The sequence below is a fragment of the Pelobates fuscus genome, chromosome 1, assembly GCF_036172605.1.
Source record: "Pelobates fuscus isolate aPelFus1 chromosome 1, aPelFus1.pri, whole genome shotgun sequence".
Classification (NCBI taxonomy): domain Eukaryota; kingdom Metazoa; phylum Chordata; class Amphibia; order Anura; family Pelobatidae; genus Pelobates; species Pelobates fuscus.
In genome coordinates this window covers 36559575-36576449 of record NC_086317.1, presented here as the reverse complement: position 1 = coordinate 36576449, position 16875 = coordinate 36559575, and the positions used below count along the sequence as shown (strand labels likewise).

Genomic DNA, 16875 nt, shown 5'->3' with positions numbered 1-16875 from the left:
GCTCTAAGACACTTCCACACACAACACTCAGCCACCACGCAGATTCTCACATACAAAACACTCAGCCACTACACACTCACATACACAACAAACACAGAACAGAACCCAGGGCTCTAGGAGGGGGGCACAATCTGGCAACATGTCTAGGGTCTGACTCCTGGGCAATCTTAATCTGGCTCTGCGTTGGTAAGGAAAAGGTCAGATGTGAAATCAAGGAAAGCGTTACAACTCCTGACTGGCTCTGGTTACCAACATGCACCCTACATCAGGATTGTACTAATACCCAAATTTATCAGATACCTCTATACGAAAAGTGATGGAAATAAAGATTTTTCCATTTGGTCACAACAGCTTTATTAACCTTTTCACAATTCACTGAAACAATGTACAAACTTAAGTTGATTTGAAGCCTTTCAGTGTCTCCTTTTCTAATGATACCTCCTCCCCTTGCCCTGTCTCAGTTGGAGTCCCCCAAGGCTCTGTCCTTGGTCCCCTTCTATTTTCTCTTTATACTGCCTCTCTTGGCAAACATATTACCTCTTTTGGATTCCACTACCACCTGTACGCTGATGACACCCAGCTATATCTCTCCTCCCCAGACCTCTCCCCTGCCGTCCTGCAACGTGTCACTGCTTGCCTTTCTTCCATCTCTGACTGGATGTCCTCCCGCTTTCTGAAACTCAATCTCTCAAAAACTGAGCTCCTTGTCTTTCCTCCTCCTAATACTGATCCTCCTCTTTCGCTCTCCCTTCAAGTTTGTGGTACCAACATCAGTCCATCCTTGCAAGCGCGCTGTCTTGGCGTCATACTTGACTCTGGTCTCACCTTTGAGTCTCACATCCAGCATGTTGCCAAATTCTGTAGATTCCATCTTAAAAACATAGCCCGCATCCGCCCCTTTCTTGCACCAGATACTACCAAGGAGCTTGTCCATGCTCTAGTAATTTCCCGCATGGATTATTGTAACCCTCTCCTGATTGGTCTTCCCAATAGCCGTACTGCACCCCTACAGTCCGTAATGAACGCTGCTGCTAGATTGATTTTCCTCTCTAGTCGTTTCTCTCACACCTCACCCCTCTGCCAGTCCTTACATTGGCTTCCTGTATGCTATAGGAGTCAATTCAAAGTACTAACTCACACCTATAAAGCACTGAACAACTCTAGCCCCTCTTATATCTCCTCACAGATCCATAGGTATGTCCCTTCTCGGTCTCTCCGCTCTGCCCGTGACCACCTCCTGTCCGTTGTCCGCACTCGTACGGCCAACTCGCGCTTGCAGGACTTCTCACGGGCGGCTCCCTTCCTATGGAATAGCCTGCCTACCGCCATCAGACTCTCCCCTAGTCTTGCATCTTTTAAGAAGTGCCTTAAAACCCATCTCTTTAGGAAAGCTTATGGCCTCCAAGACTAACCAATACCTCACATACCTGTCTCTTGCCCTCTCCTAAAGGGCAGCCCACCTTATTTGATTGCAAATTCCTGTCCTAATGTGTTTTACACCCCACCTCCTATAGAATGTAAGCTCGATTGAGCAGGGTCCTCTTCAACCTATTGTTCCTGTAAGTTTATTTGTAATTGTCCTATTTATAGTTAAATCCCCTCTCATAATATTGTAAAGCGCTACGGAATCTGTTGGTGCTATATAAATGGCAATAATAATAATAATAATAATAATAAAGCCAGTTATTGCCCTCTCGTACTGAGAGCCCTGTTATTTGTTGAATAAAAGATAATCCTGCCCTAATGGGGTCTGTCGGATAGATGAGTTAATAAAACATATTGGAGTTCCCAACGCCCTCTATGTCTCTGACCCCACATTAGGTACAGTGCCAGGGGGCATAGACTGGTGGCAAAAATAACACCCACGATCATGCCATAGGTGCAGAGGGCACAAACAATTACCAATTCTACTTTTATCCTTTACTGAGCGACATAAGCGTGAATGGCAAAGTTACCTCCACACTGTGTGACATTTATCCATATACAGGCAACTGTGCAAGGAGTGACCTAAATTGGGGGCAACAAGGAAAACACACAGCTGGGTATCTTAGGGTTCATGGGAGTGACATAAAAGAGACAAAAGACAAATAAAGTACAGTTCTAAATAGGAGAGTGTAGCAAAAGAAGTACAGAGAATATAATTGTACAGAGGAATGAGGGCAGAAAATACATATTACAAACAGGGCCGGCGCGTCCTATAGGTCCTAGGCTGTCGTCTAGGGTGCACCGGCCTGGGGGGTGCAAGTTTTTAGTAACCCAGCAGGAGGGAAGCGCACAGCGCTCCATCCTACCTGTCACTCAGTGTAGCGTGGCTGTGCGGCGCTAGGCCGGACTGACAAGAAGTGAGAGCACTTCCTGTCAGTCCGGCCAGGTACAGGAAACAGAAGCTCCTGTACCGCGGTCCGCCACCCGCGCTGCCTGGCCACACTATAGGTAGGAGGCATGGGGGGAGAGAACCACTGAGAGGGGAGGGAGATGACCACCAAGAAGGGGGGAGGTAGCATCACTAAGGGGGGGAAGGAGGTAGAGGTATGACCACTAAAGGGGAGGGGGGAGATAGGTAGGACCACTAAAGGGGAGGGGGGAGAGAGACAGGGCCACTAAAGGGGAGGGGGAGACAGACAAGGTCACTAAAGGGGAGGGGGAGACAGGACCACTAAAGGGCGGGGGGAGGGAGAGAGAGACAGGACCACTAAAGGGGAGGGGGGAGAGAGACAGGACCACCAAAGGGGAGGGGGTGAGAGAGTCCGGACCACTAAAGGGGAGGGGAGTGAGAGAGACAGGACCACTAAAGGGGAGGGGAATGAGAGAAACAAGACCAATTAAGAGGAGGGGGGTGAGAGAGACAGGACCACTGAAGGGGAGGAGGGGTGAGAGAGACAGGACCACTAAAGGGGAGGAGGGGAGAGAGACAGGACCACTAAGAGGGGGGAGAGAGAGGACTGCTAAGGTGGTGGGGGGGAGAGAGAGGACCACTAAGGGGGGAGGGACCACTAAGGGACAGGGAGGGGAGGGGAGAGGAACGCTTAGGGAGGGGAAGAGAGAGCACTAAGGGACAGGGGAGATCACAGGAGATGAGACCACTAAGGGATGGGAGGAGTGAAAGAGATCATTAAGGGGAGGGGGGGTGTAAGACAAACAGAGAGGTGGAGGAAGGGGTGAAAGTGAAGCACAGAGGGACTGAGACAGACACTCAAAGGGGCTTAGGAGAGAAACGCACAGAGTCACTTGTGAGGGAGACACACAGAGGAGCCTGGGGGGAAAAGAGACACACAAAAGAGCTGGGTGGAGTAAGACATACAAAGGGGGGGTAAGAGACACACAAGGGGCTTGTAAGAGATAAACTAAAGTGGGGGGGGTGTAAGACACAAAACTTAAAGAAAAAATATACAAAAAAAGTATATTGACAAAATAAATATAATAATAAAAATAAAGAGCTGCTTTCCTCTCAGCTCCTATCCTACCTCACAAACCTTCTCTTTCACACTACACACATACACAATGCATCCTGACACATACACAGAAACTCACAGTGCATCCCTACACACACACATGCACAGAAACATACAATGCATCCCTACTCACACACAGACACACCGAAACATACAATGCATCCTACACTCACACAGAAAAACACAATTAATCCATTACACACACACAATGCATCCTTTACGAACACACACACTGCTTCTCTTACACACACACTGAAACAAAACGCATCTCTTACACACACTCAATGCACCCCTTACAGGCACATACACTGCATTACATTATATACACAGAAACACACCTTGCATTATTTACACATACAAACACAGATTCACACAATGCATCCCTTACACACAAACATAAACATACAATGCATTCCTTACACACAAACACACACTACATCCCTTACACAAATTGGTATCCCTATACACTACATTCCATAAGAAAACACACACATTACATCCTCTACAGTAATACACAACACATCCCCTACACACATACACTTCACTCCCTGTGAGCGAACTCATGGGTGGGCCATGTAGGTGGACATACGGGCGGGCCTTGTAGGCATACTCAGGGTCAGGCCGTCAGGCCCTGGGGGCCTAAACATTGAGCTGTGTAAAGGGCCCAAAAAAATGGAGCTGCTTCCTGTTTGTTGATTTTTGTGAGCACTGCTACAAACAACCTCCAGAGAGCCTGTTTTAACACCAGACCAGTGGAGCCGGACTGCAGACTGAGCCCATCATCATCCTATTGTCGTCTTCTGGTAAGTAGGCAATCCAGTATATTATTAGTGGCACTAATCTCTAACTTACCTCACAGCTTTAAGTAGTGGTTCTGGTGTCTACAGCCTGTCCCTGAGGCTTTTTAATGTAAATACACTGCCGTTTCAGGGAAAAGACACTGTGTGCAGCACTGGCGTTGGCTCATATGGCAGGTCATATGGGTGGGGCATTGTGATGTCACATGGTGGGCAGAGCATATGGGGGGGGGCAGGGGGAGCAAATATTTGTTGGCCTAGTGTGGCAAAAATCCTTGCACCGGCCCTGATTACAAACAGGAGAGAAGGAGACTCTCACATAGCTCACATGACATTTAAAGAGAAGAAAAGAATAGAAACATCACCTGGCCCTGGACCACAAACAGGACAGGTATGGGGAGTAATAAATACATTACTTTATTGGAATTAACTGGTTGAAATTGAGATTGTGTAGAAAAAAACACTTGGTTTATTTACTAATGATAATAATTACAGTGAAGTCAAAATCTAATTTAATAAAAACCAAAACTAGTAAAAAAAAAAAAAAAAAAACTGAAAAAAAAAAAAATTCATTTCCCCTAAATTTCCGAAGTGGGTTTTTTAGTCTAAATTTTATAATTGTGGGAGGTTTTTTTTCAGAGTACCCCAACACCCTTTTAGTAACAAAATCCTGGATGTTTGTGTTTTGTTTTTCTTTCTTTTTTTTTTTTTAATTAAATATTAGTTACGGTCTAGTAAAGATTAGTTGTTAATTTAAATGAAAATTGTCATAATTTATATTGCGACACCTTCAAAAGCCCCTAATATCACATTTGTGAACAGCCGATAACTTTAGGTTACCTGCATTGGTCCTGCTTCTGAGAGGCTTCAAAAATGGCTGCCTCCATGGGTCAAAGATAAGTTAGGAGATGCTTTGGTATGTATTATTTAATTATATATATTTTTATTTACACAGATGTTGCAGTATATGCAAGCTTTCATTTTAAATGAATCAAGTTTATTACAATGTTACTCTACATAATTAAGTTCAATTATATTTTAGTTTGTGTTGCAAATAAAAAAAGAACAATTTATAAACTACTGTTCAATAAAAGTTCAAATGTTTCCTTTTATAAAAATAAAAAAAAAAATGTTCGCACACCCAAATAAAATATGCTCAAAATGACAATAAGCCCAAATTTTTGCAAAATCTCAGAAATGTTCTTTTGAATTTAAAGACATTAAACAATAGATTAGAGTAGGATTTGACTAGCACAATTTGAAATGTCAATTACCCTTATACACATAGGACACTTTTAGTAACATGCTCATAAAATGTAACAAATAATGCACTCTATCCAGTATACATATTCTTTACTATGATTTCACAAACACATTTACTTACCCAGAATATAACTTTATATATATATATATATATATATATATATATATATATATATATATATATATATATATCAATGTACTGAGTTTACATATATATTAAAAATGTGAAAAATGTTTAAAAAGAAGAACTCTTTCCCCTAACAAAGCATTCCTGAACAGATTGTTTTTTCATGTCTCCCAGAATGCAATGCAAAATATGCAAATAAGCATGAAGCACCTTTTTCACGTTTTAAATCCAGGTTTCTGTAAGCTGTGTTTGCAATGGCCTGTTTTTTTTAAAAGAAAGCCTTACCTGATCATCTATAGATGGTGTGTGTCAGTGACTTTAAAATCAGTCTTCAAATTATTGAGTGGGTTCTGGGTAGTATTTCTTATTTGTATTGTCTTTTTATTTATCTCAGTTAAGAGCAGAATATGATTGACTCACACACTTACAGTAGAATGTGACTTTCAGAGTCAAATATGATTGACACAGCAGAATGTAACTTATACACACAGCACAAAGTATCACAGCAGTATCTGACTGACACATACACTTAGAGCAGAATATGACTGACATACACAAACTTAGCGTAGAATGTAACTCACACACACACACTCCCAGCACAATATGATCAGCACACTCCTCTGACGGAGCAGACTGTCAGCAGTCAGCCTGAGTCCTGATTGAGACAGATTTCACTAATTGAGCTGCTGCTATGGATCCTTATAACCGTTAGGAAACACATTAACACGCTTCAATACTTAACGTTTTAAATACATATTTAACGGGTGATTGAGGCTTGCAGAGACAGCTGGATATCACATGGCTGCAGAGAAACCTAACAAAAGAAGCTAGATGGCTAGTGTGGGGGGCAGCAAGCAGAATTACCCCCCCTCCTTCCCTCCAGTCACTCACTCACCAAGTTACAAAATCCACTGACAAAACTAATAAACGAATTACTTTATATAGTACACTATATATCAATATCTGTGTAGAGAGGGGAGAGTATAAATATATATTATTATTTTATTATCATTATTATTAATAATACTATTATTATTATTACTACTACTAATATTATTTACATACACACACTGGGTATAATTTTACTGTAGGTTAAATAAACGAATTGTGCAATATAAAGTCATCGCATAAATATATATTTGATAAATCCACATGATTATTAATTATTTAAAATTTCATAAATCAATTAATATTTAGTAATGCTCTCAATTGTATTTATGGAAAGCAGTCTGGAACGAATCCCATGTTAATGCTTATATTCAATAACAATCTGTGTATTTCTTAAGTACAAATCGGATGGTTAATATTATTAATTTTTAAATGTATTATTCTCCATTATTGCATTGGCTCTATATACATGATATTTCGTTTTACATATAAATAAGCTTTTAAAACAAACTATTTAGCTCTATGGAATAGAATTTAAATTGGAACAAAAATCAATGATTTTAATATGCACCCATTCGTTTTAATGCCATTGAAATGCATTGGGACTTATTGAATTATATAACATGGATTAGATCCATATTTCATGCATTGCATTCGATGACCTTAGAGCATTTGTAATTGGGATTCATTCACTAAACAGTGACTTGCAGTGAATTGAAAAGTAGATTGCAAAATTCAGGTTGTGACTATAACTCATTTTCTCAAAATCTAATATAAAGTGCAATATATTTTTCTCCAAATCATCTCTTTCTACCTCAATCTTACAATTTGGTTTTCAAATCCCTGCAGTTCCCAATTTAGTGAATAAATCCCCTGAATTGTCCTCTCTGTAGGAGAGCCATGCAATATCCCAACACATTGTTTTTGTGAGCCCCTCTTTCTTAATTTTTCTGTAATAATATACTTGGCTTGTTTCCTTACACAGCAATAAAACTGCAGAGCTAAGTGGATAAGTGAGTGAGCATTGTGCCTAGTGAGTGTTTGCTCAGTGGCAAGAAAGTCACTGTGTTTGTACAATCTATTAAACCTTTCCAATGGTAAGAAGCCACCAGTATCTTTTTTTTCTTTTTTTTTTTTTTTATCGTTTGTTTCTTTTCAAAAAATGTTATTGTTATACAGAAGCCTGAGGTTTTGTTTGGTCTGTCCCCCTTTTTTCAACAGCTGTCACTGTATTTTGTCATTTTTCCACAAAGCTCAGTGAACCCAGTGACGTCACGGTGACAACATTCTCTGATTGGTGCAAAGCAGACCCATGCTTACACAATGACATTGTTCTCAGGGACTGGCTATATAACGAGAGGGCTCAGTGCAAGGTGCTTAATACTGTCACAGGCACTTGGAGCTGGTTCACAGCACTCAGAGTATCCAGGAGCCCCAGCACTTAGCAAACAGTAAGTCTTACAGCCACAGACTTCTAGAATGCATGATGGATACATTGTATAAACCTGGTTAGCTAACTTCATGGATTGAGCATGTTCTAATTATCAGCAATCTGATGTGTGTATTTTCTTCACTGGCCCAAGGCATTGCTTGGCAATGAAGAGGTTAATAGTAGCTTTTTCTATGGATGGTATATTGGAGATAATAGTTCCCAGTTTAAAAAAAGGACCAGATGTTAAATAAATGTTTCGAGGGAAGTTAGTTGGAATACAGGTGTGTTTTAAATTGCAAGTGGCTTTCAAATTCTGAGAGTTATCTATACAGGGAGATTTTATGTTATTATGGGTTATAATAATCTGAGATATATATACAGGTAGATTTTATGTTATTATGGGTTATAATAATCTGAGATATATATACAGGGAGACTGTATGTTATTATGGGTTAGATAATCTGAGATATATCTATACAGGTAGACTGTATGTTATTATGTGTTATAATAATCTGAGATATATATACAGGTAGATTTTATGTTATTATGGGTTATAATAATCTGAGATATATCTATACAGGTAGACTGTATGTTATTATGGGTTATAATAATCTGAGATATATATACAGGGAGATTGTATGTTATTATGGGTTATAATAATCTGAGATATATCTATACAGGTAGACTGTATGTTATTATGGGTTATAATAATCTGAGATATATATACAGGGAGATTGTATGTTATTATGGGTTATAATAATCTGAGATATATCTATACAGGGAGACTGTATGTTATTATGGGTTATAATAATCTGAGATATATCTATACAGGTAGACTGTATGTTATTATGGGTTATAATAATCTGAGATATATATACAGGGAGATTGTATGTTATTATGGGTTATAATAATCTGAGATATATCTATACAGGTAGACTGTATGTTATTATGGGTTATAATAATCTGAGATATATATACAGGTAGACTGTATGTTATTATGGGTTATAATAATCTGAGATATATATACAGGTAGACTGTATGTTATTATGGGTTATGATAATCTGAGATATCTATACAGGTAGACTGTATGTTATTATGGGTTATAATAATCTGAGATATATCTATACAGGTAGATTTTATGTTATTATGGGTTATAATAATGGGTTATGTGATGTGCATTATATATACTTTTAGTTGGATTATGGGCTATCGGATAGACATTCTGAGATTCTGAGTTTTGGACAATGTATTAAACTTGCTATGTTATACAGACATCAGATATAAACTGTCATTGTCATCATAGTGCATCTTTGGTATTCAACTTCTAGTTTAATATTTTCTGATTATGTTTAAGAATAAAAGGCATCCCCCCCCTCCCCCCCCAAAAAAAAAAAAAATAATAATAATAATAATAATAATAATATATTGCTTTATGAGAGACGATGAGAGGCTATTTACTAATAATTACTTACTCGGTCGTGACCGTTAATACCCTCATAAACATAAACAGATCATATCATGCAATATGTATTAAACGATATCATGAAGAGCAAAACGATAGAGAGATATAGATAGATAGACAGACAGAGAGACAGACAGACAGACAGATAGTTAGATAGATAGGTAGATAGATACGGTTTGGTGGATCTGTCTATTGTGTTCAATGCAACTGTTGGCAGAAGAGCTTGCACTCAAAATGTCTCCTAGAAAGTTTGGCATTTCAAAATTAGAAGATTGTATTGAAACATGCCTCCCCATGGCCTCTGTGACATGACCCCCACAGCTGACTCTTCTTCCCCTCTGTCCTCCCTCTAGGTCGCCGACCGATCCATGGACTCCGACGCCAGCCTGGGCTCCAGCCGAGCCTCCTCCCCGGAGGTGGATGACCTATTCCTGCACTCGCGGAGAGGGGGCGGTGGGTTCTCGGCTGCCGTGTCCTCGTCCACCATGAGCGACTCCCCCGCGGAGCTGAGCGCGGAGCTCCGCAATGCTATGGCCATGGCGGCCGCCGCGGGGGACAAGCTGGGGGCTTTTAAAGCGGCAGCGGCGGCGGCGGCGGCAGCCAAGAAGGACAAGAAGCAGATGAGCGAACCCGAGCTGCAGCAACTGAGGCTGAAAATCAACAGCCGGGAGCGCAAGAGAATGCACGACCTGAACATCGCCATGGACGGCCTGAGGGAGGTCATGCCCTATGCCCACGGCCCCTCTGTCCGCAAGCTCTCCAAGATCGCCACCTTGCTGCTCGCCCGCAACTACATCCTCATGCTGACCAACTCCCTGGAGGAGATGAAGCGGCTGGTCAGTGAGATCTATGGGGGCCACCACCACCATGCAGCAGCGGCAGCCGCAGCAGCAGCGGCAGCCTATCACCCAACAGCATGCGGGGGCATGAGCCATGGGGGGCCCCTACCTGGACACCCGGTGGGACACCCTGTCCACCACCCATTACTGCCATCCCCAGCAGCCTCCCTGACTTCTGGCATCTCTGGGGTGAGGTCAGCCCCACCACCCCCTCCACCACCAACAGGTCCACCTTCATCACACCCAGCTTCTCATGGGCTTCTCAAGTCTCCCAGTCCAGGTGCCGGGCCCCTGGGTGGGGGGTTTCCACACTGGAGTGGGATGCCCTGCCCCTGTAGCATGTGCCAGGTCCCCTCTGCAGCCCACCATCACGTGAGTGGGACCACCTTGTCCAGGCTCAGCACAGACTCCAAGTGACTATATATGCATGGGAGGTATCCCGAGCTCCCTCCACACAGACATAGATAATGGTGACTTCTAGCTCCCAGGCAGAGAAGCTGGGTATGTTCAATGCTGAGATGCCTTTCAGTGAACTAGCACATCAGATCTGTTTTTTGCACAGGCCTAAGAGAGCCTCAGAGGTCTCTTCTTTGATGGTGATGCTTGAAGCAGGACCAGTGGTAAATGGAACAGGAATAAAAAGGCTTCCTGGGATAAATTGTTGGTCCACTAAAAGATATCACAGTCTATACATCAGACACAGGGAACTAGTAAAGGCATGTATCCCTATGTTGTGGGTGTGATGTGATTGATGGGGGCTGCTCTGATTCTTTTTATTGCATATTGTGGTGCATCTCTTTGTTTTGCTGAAGAATTAGACAAAGGGGTCGTGGGCCATTCAAGTCATTCTAGAGACAGATCACACGCTTCTTCCCAGGGATGTTACAGGTGTCTCTTTAATTGATGTGTGCTCTCACACACATTACTGCAGGTCTAGAGAGAGAGAGGAATAAATAAATAAATAACTTGGCATTTTCTGGCTGTGGGCTACTACTCCTGTCAGACTCGGGCAGTGAAAATGACCGCAATCGTGATGGGAGTTGCAATCCACAGCCAGAGAGATGCAAGGTGACTCTGAGAGGACACATTTACCATTACCTTCTACCTGCTACAAGCTGGATCACGTGATTCTGTACTGTTGCAACATTGTTGCAAACTCAGCCGACTCAACGTTCTATCGAAGTGACGTAATACTTTTACCAGCAGTGGTTTTAGAATTGACTGGCAACGAACGTGTTAAATGACAGAAACGATGGGTTAGCATTGCTGTCAAGAAACGGTGCAAAAAACTTCTACTTTGTGATTAATAGGGATAGGTTTCCACTAACAGCACTGAACGAGTTAAGCTTTACTTGTGGCTTGTTAAGCAGTAACAGTAGCTGCAATTTTCCTGTTAACCCCTAAAAAATAATTAATGGGATATTTCATTATGTTTTTTTAGATTAAATTGTTTTCCATTGATAGATAAAGTCCTGCTGGATTATGCAGATTTGTTGGATCCCACGTTGCATTCAGAAAATATTAGCTGAACAGATTTTTATCCCAAAGATCAATTCATCTGAAAGAAAATTAAATACTTCCAACGTTTGCTAAATCCAACCTTTCACAAATCAGAAATTACTCGATACATTTTTTGAGGAGTTTAACCCCTTAAGGACACATGACATGTGTGACATGTCATGATTCCCTTTTATTCCAGACGTTTGGTCCTTAAGGGGTTAACCCCTTAAGGACCAAACTTCTGGAATAAAAGGGAATCATGACATGTCACACATGGCATGTGTCCTTAAGGGGTTAAAGCACTCTCATTTCATATCCCAGCAAAAACAATCAAAGTGTCTATTCATTAAAGGCGAGTTATTCTGGGCTCAAAAATTGACACTCCATAGTAAAAATAGCAAAGTTACATTCAGCTCTGTGGAATATTATTTTTGCCAATGTTAACCTAAATCTATTAATGTGGTCAGCAACCCACCACAAATCACTGCTTAGTGAATAAATCTCACAGATAGAAAATATTTTAAACAAATGCATTATCTGTTTAATGCCCCAAAAATCCTGGAACCAAATTCAACTTATTTGGAAGGAAGATCTTTCTTTGTTTCAAATTTATTTCAATCTCATATTAATTTATTTGAAAAAGCGCCGACATGCATTGTAGCGCTGTACCATGCTCTTACAAAGACACCTCGTTAGATCTATACTTATTGCGATTTTATTTTTTATTAATATGTTTAACCTACTTTGCCCTAACAATCTTCAAGAGATTTATAAGAATTTTAGATGTGATTACCAGATTCTAACCTGCATTTCAACTATTTATCTTGTCCCCATAGTGAGTAATTATACAGAAAGGGTTAATTTACTGCCAGACTAAATCTATTAATATGGTTTATTCACAAGTAATTTTACTGCCATGTGCTACATTGTTATTTCAAAGGGAATTATCTGTATGAATTGCAAATACTGAGATATTTCGTTTATATTTTCCAATGCATAATAGAACATTTTCTAAAATAATGTAATTTTATAAAATTGACCCTAACGGCAGAGTTCATAATTTTTAAATTAACTTTGTGCATTTTTAAAACATTTTTTTTTCAAAAATATGACATTTTTTTTTTTGCATTTAAAAATATGAACCAAAAAAAGTTTAACCCATTGAATGACAGTTATTTTGAGCACTCCAGACACTTAGAAGGTTTAAAATAAAATGTGTCTGGGGACTTGAGGGATGCTCTGATAAAGAAATACAGTGTAGCACAGACTTGTAATTTGGATTCAACGTGTTTGAGATTATCAGTCAATAGCAGCAGCCCTGGTACTGTAATCGCTTTGATAAATGGCCCCCTTGAGAGATCCTGATTGCCCAGACCTCGCTGACAATGCTTCCCAGAAAACAATGCAATTGAGTAAAGTTGAGTTTCCAGTGGAGAAGTTCAGGGGACACAATGTGTCACAGGCAGCTGCAGGGAGGCTATGGGCCATTTTCCTAGCAGTTTCTGAAATTAAATAAAGACACATCAAAGGGTTTCTAGAAAAAAATGGCCAATGCAGGGGGATCAGCTGAGGTTGGGGCTCACAATGAAAGATTCAGTGTGGCCACCCAGACATATATTCACCAGAGTGAAGTGAACTAAGTGGGGAGAATCACTTCCAAACTCCAGATAAGTACAAACTGTGAATGAACTATTGTGATCTGCAAATTACACCTTCCCTGCCAAAACCATATCTCCAGCCATTGAGATTGTTATAGTATCTCTTCAAAAGCAGGTCTGATCTACATGTCATATAGCATAATAAATTAACTTTATAGGACATAGGGTTTATTATAGTACCAACCTCTCTAGATTAATCAAGAGAATGTGTGATATATATATATAAATATATATAAAGCCTTACAATTACTTAGTATTAGTTTCCTTTAACAGTTAATTTGTGCTTTGGTTCTAAAACAAGGGTATTTTATTAAAATTAATTAATTTGTGTGAACAGAATATACTTTTATGTTTGTTTGTTTGTTTTAGAATGTTTGTACAAAATTGATGTAAACAGAGTTACTGGGAGGTAGTTTGGGCATAAACATATGGTTTGTGCACTTGTATTTAAAAACAATAATTATTCTGTTTATTGTGGGTTTTTTTTCTGTATAAAAAGGTGTTTTATGAAAAAAAACAAAAAACTGCCATTATACTGTTTTCTAGCCGACGTCCCCCTGCTCATTGCTACAAGTTTACTTTAAACTTATCACTGCCTGCTTTTTGCAAAAACAAAGATCTGTCTGCGTTTATTGCGTTATTTTTCATTCACCGTCTAGCAGATAGCCTGTCATCTGTTTATTTTTGTATAAAAGAAAAAAGAGAAAAGTGCTAAAATATTTATTACCTTATTTGATTTTCAAAGAAAAAAAATGATTGATTATGAAATAAATGATTTTAATTAAGAAATGGTTTTGATGTGTTTTTTTATTTTATTTTTTTCTACATTCGAGCGAACGTTTTTGTTTTAATTAAAACACAAGTGTTCATTTGTTGAATAAAAATACAAAAATCTTAAATTTAATTTTGTAAAACGAAAAAAAGACTAAGGTTTTTAAATTTTTTTTTAAAAAAAAATAATAATAATAATTACGCCCCTTATAACTTTGTAATTTCTTGATAAGATTATTGTTTTTATATTACAGAAATCAAAACGTATTTTTTTTATATCGTTGCAAGTCCATAAAGATGATGTAATTCTATTGAAAGACCAAATATGGGACTTATTAAAGCGTGCCACTAATAGACACATTCTTTGAGTAATTCGTGTATTGAAGATTTAAATAGTTGCCATTTTAAAAAAAAAATACATAAATTATTATAGTAAAATTTTTAGTGTTTATTTGAAGAAAAAAAAATACAATGTCATAAAATGCCTAATCTTCGAATTGTAGCGAGTTAAAAACCGATTTAGGCAAAACGGTGCTGATTTGGTGAGCTTCTACAAGTCAGCTATACTCACATATTTTAGACTCAATTTTAGTGAATTAACCCCATTAATGTAGATTTTATTTATGTACAGTAAATAGAGGCAGCAATAACTGCTATGATCAAGAGGCTTCCTTGAAAATTCAATATATAACCCAGAGTTCTAGAACATAGAAAAAAGGGTTTAAGCCCCCTCTAAATAATGTACCCCTTATCTAGATCAGGGGTTAAGCAAATCCCTTATAGCCAACTACGTAACATGCGTGGCTGAATGCTTTGAGAATACCTTAATCTAAGTCTCCCAGAGGAATCCCCAGTACAAACTGTTACCTATTCACCTGATAAAAAAAATACAAAAATATGAAACTGTATTTTCTGCATGGACTGGGGGGTCCAGACATGGCCCTATAGCTGATGTCAGGCTGCCTGTCCAATAATTGTATTTTGAGTGGATAATAGGGATGGTAGTCGTGTCACAACAAGGAAGCTATGACTGGCCTCCTCATGCTTAGATTAATTGCTCAAAAAGTTACAAATTTCATATATTCTGACTGACTACTGAGTTCTAGCTGACGTATGGTTTGAGTTCCATAGGGCTGAGCAAAGCTGAGGCCACCCAGTTGGTAATTAAATGGTTAACTAATGGAATAAAAAAATAAAAAAAGACCCTTATTTGTTTCACTGGCAGACATTGGGTTGACCCCACCCTCCCCTCCTTGCCCTGTGCACCCTTCCCCAAAGCCCCCCTAATCCTTTAAGTAGTGTGGAACAAACCCCCATTACATTTCGAATGATCTGCAGCTTCACAGAGAATTAGCTAAAACCAGTAAAGGAGAGAATGAAGGTGCCAACCCATCTGTGCTCTGTTTTGACATTCAAATTCACTATAAATTCACTATTCATGATCAGATCTGCTTCTACCAAATACATCTGCGGTTTCTATGTGGAAGAAATATCAATAAATCTGTTTTACAAACAGTAATAATTCATTGTAAAACAATACATGTATCTCACACTTCCTTGTGTCTCCAGCACTGCTAGTGTTACAATATAAAAATCACAATACAATAATAATAATAATATATTATTTAATGATTCGATATAATGTATTATTTAACATTTGCATATAATATCTCTGCTCTCAATATTGAAGACAAACACCTAAATAATATAAGAAATCTATTTTTTAAGGCGTGTATTGTGTCTGTACATTTATTTATATACATATATTTATGATATATTACAGTATATTTATTTTATTTATGAACACACCCTATACTAAATTTGTACCTTTGCCTTTTGTTTTCTTTTATTTAATTATGTATTTGTCTGTTTGTCTGTTTATTCATTTCACACATAATGGGGTGCACATTTTTCCAGATCTGTTATTTTCGTTTGAATTCGGTAATTCGTTTTTTCCCCCCAATTCATTGCAGTTAGGTTTCCTGTGAGTACCTGCATTATTGTTGTTTAAAATCCCAAGTGATTGCGGGCTGTTTGTGTATTTATACCTGGACGGTGTTAAATATAGTCCTTCCTCAGAGTCTCTGTGAGAGCTACAAAATATTGATCTTTTTTTGATAAGGTGATATTTTATGATTTTGTAATATTCTTTTTGAAGAACTTGATTTTGAAATAAGAGGATTGTACAAAATATCACTCAGAATTCGCCTCAAAGTCTCACCTTGGTAAATAACCCTGCTGACGTTTTTATTCGTCATAGTTGTAACATAATATATATTGAGCTGATATTTCCACACTATGCACATATTTTATTTATATTGCAGCTAGGAATAGGTTTATTTAATGTTTCATAATATTTATCAGACTGTATAATCATTTCTTAAATTAATTCCATCTGATTTTCATTATTAAGCTATTATAAAATCCATGTTAATAATTGTTAAGTATATGAATACATTGAAACCTCCTGTACAGTTAGCTTAGATGGAAATAGCTCCTTGAACCTCTGTCCTTGTGACTCTTGTTGATTTGGGGACTCTATACATTGACTCTCGAAGTTCCACCACTGAAAAATCATTTAAAATCATCTATGACTTCTGTTAACCTTCTCTCTCAGGTGATTCTCCATTGTCCTTTAAACGTAAATTAAAGATTGAGCAGCTGAGATCACAATCCAGTCTAATCC

At 38.8% G+C, this 16875-nt stretch overlaps 1 protein-coding gene across 1 annotated transcript; it reads left to right on the top strand.

The window, feature by feature from the left end:
• The first annotated feature begins 7916 nt into the window (after positions 1-7916).
• On the top strand, positions 7917-11206 carry OLIG2 (oligodendrocyte transcription factor 2). The gene is made up of 2 exons (XM_063442766.1): positions 7917-7978; positions 9775-11206. Exon 2 carries the CDS (start codon positions 9790-9792, stop codon positions 10675-10677), a length of 888 nt encoding a protein of 295 aa, XP_063298836.1. The 5' UTR covers positions 7917-7978; positions 9775-9789; the 3' UTR covers positions 10678-11206.
• The last annotated feature ends 5669 nt before the right edge of the window (positions 11207-16875 follow it).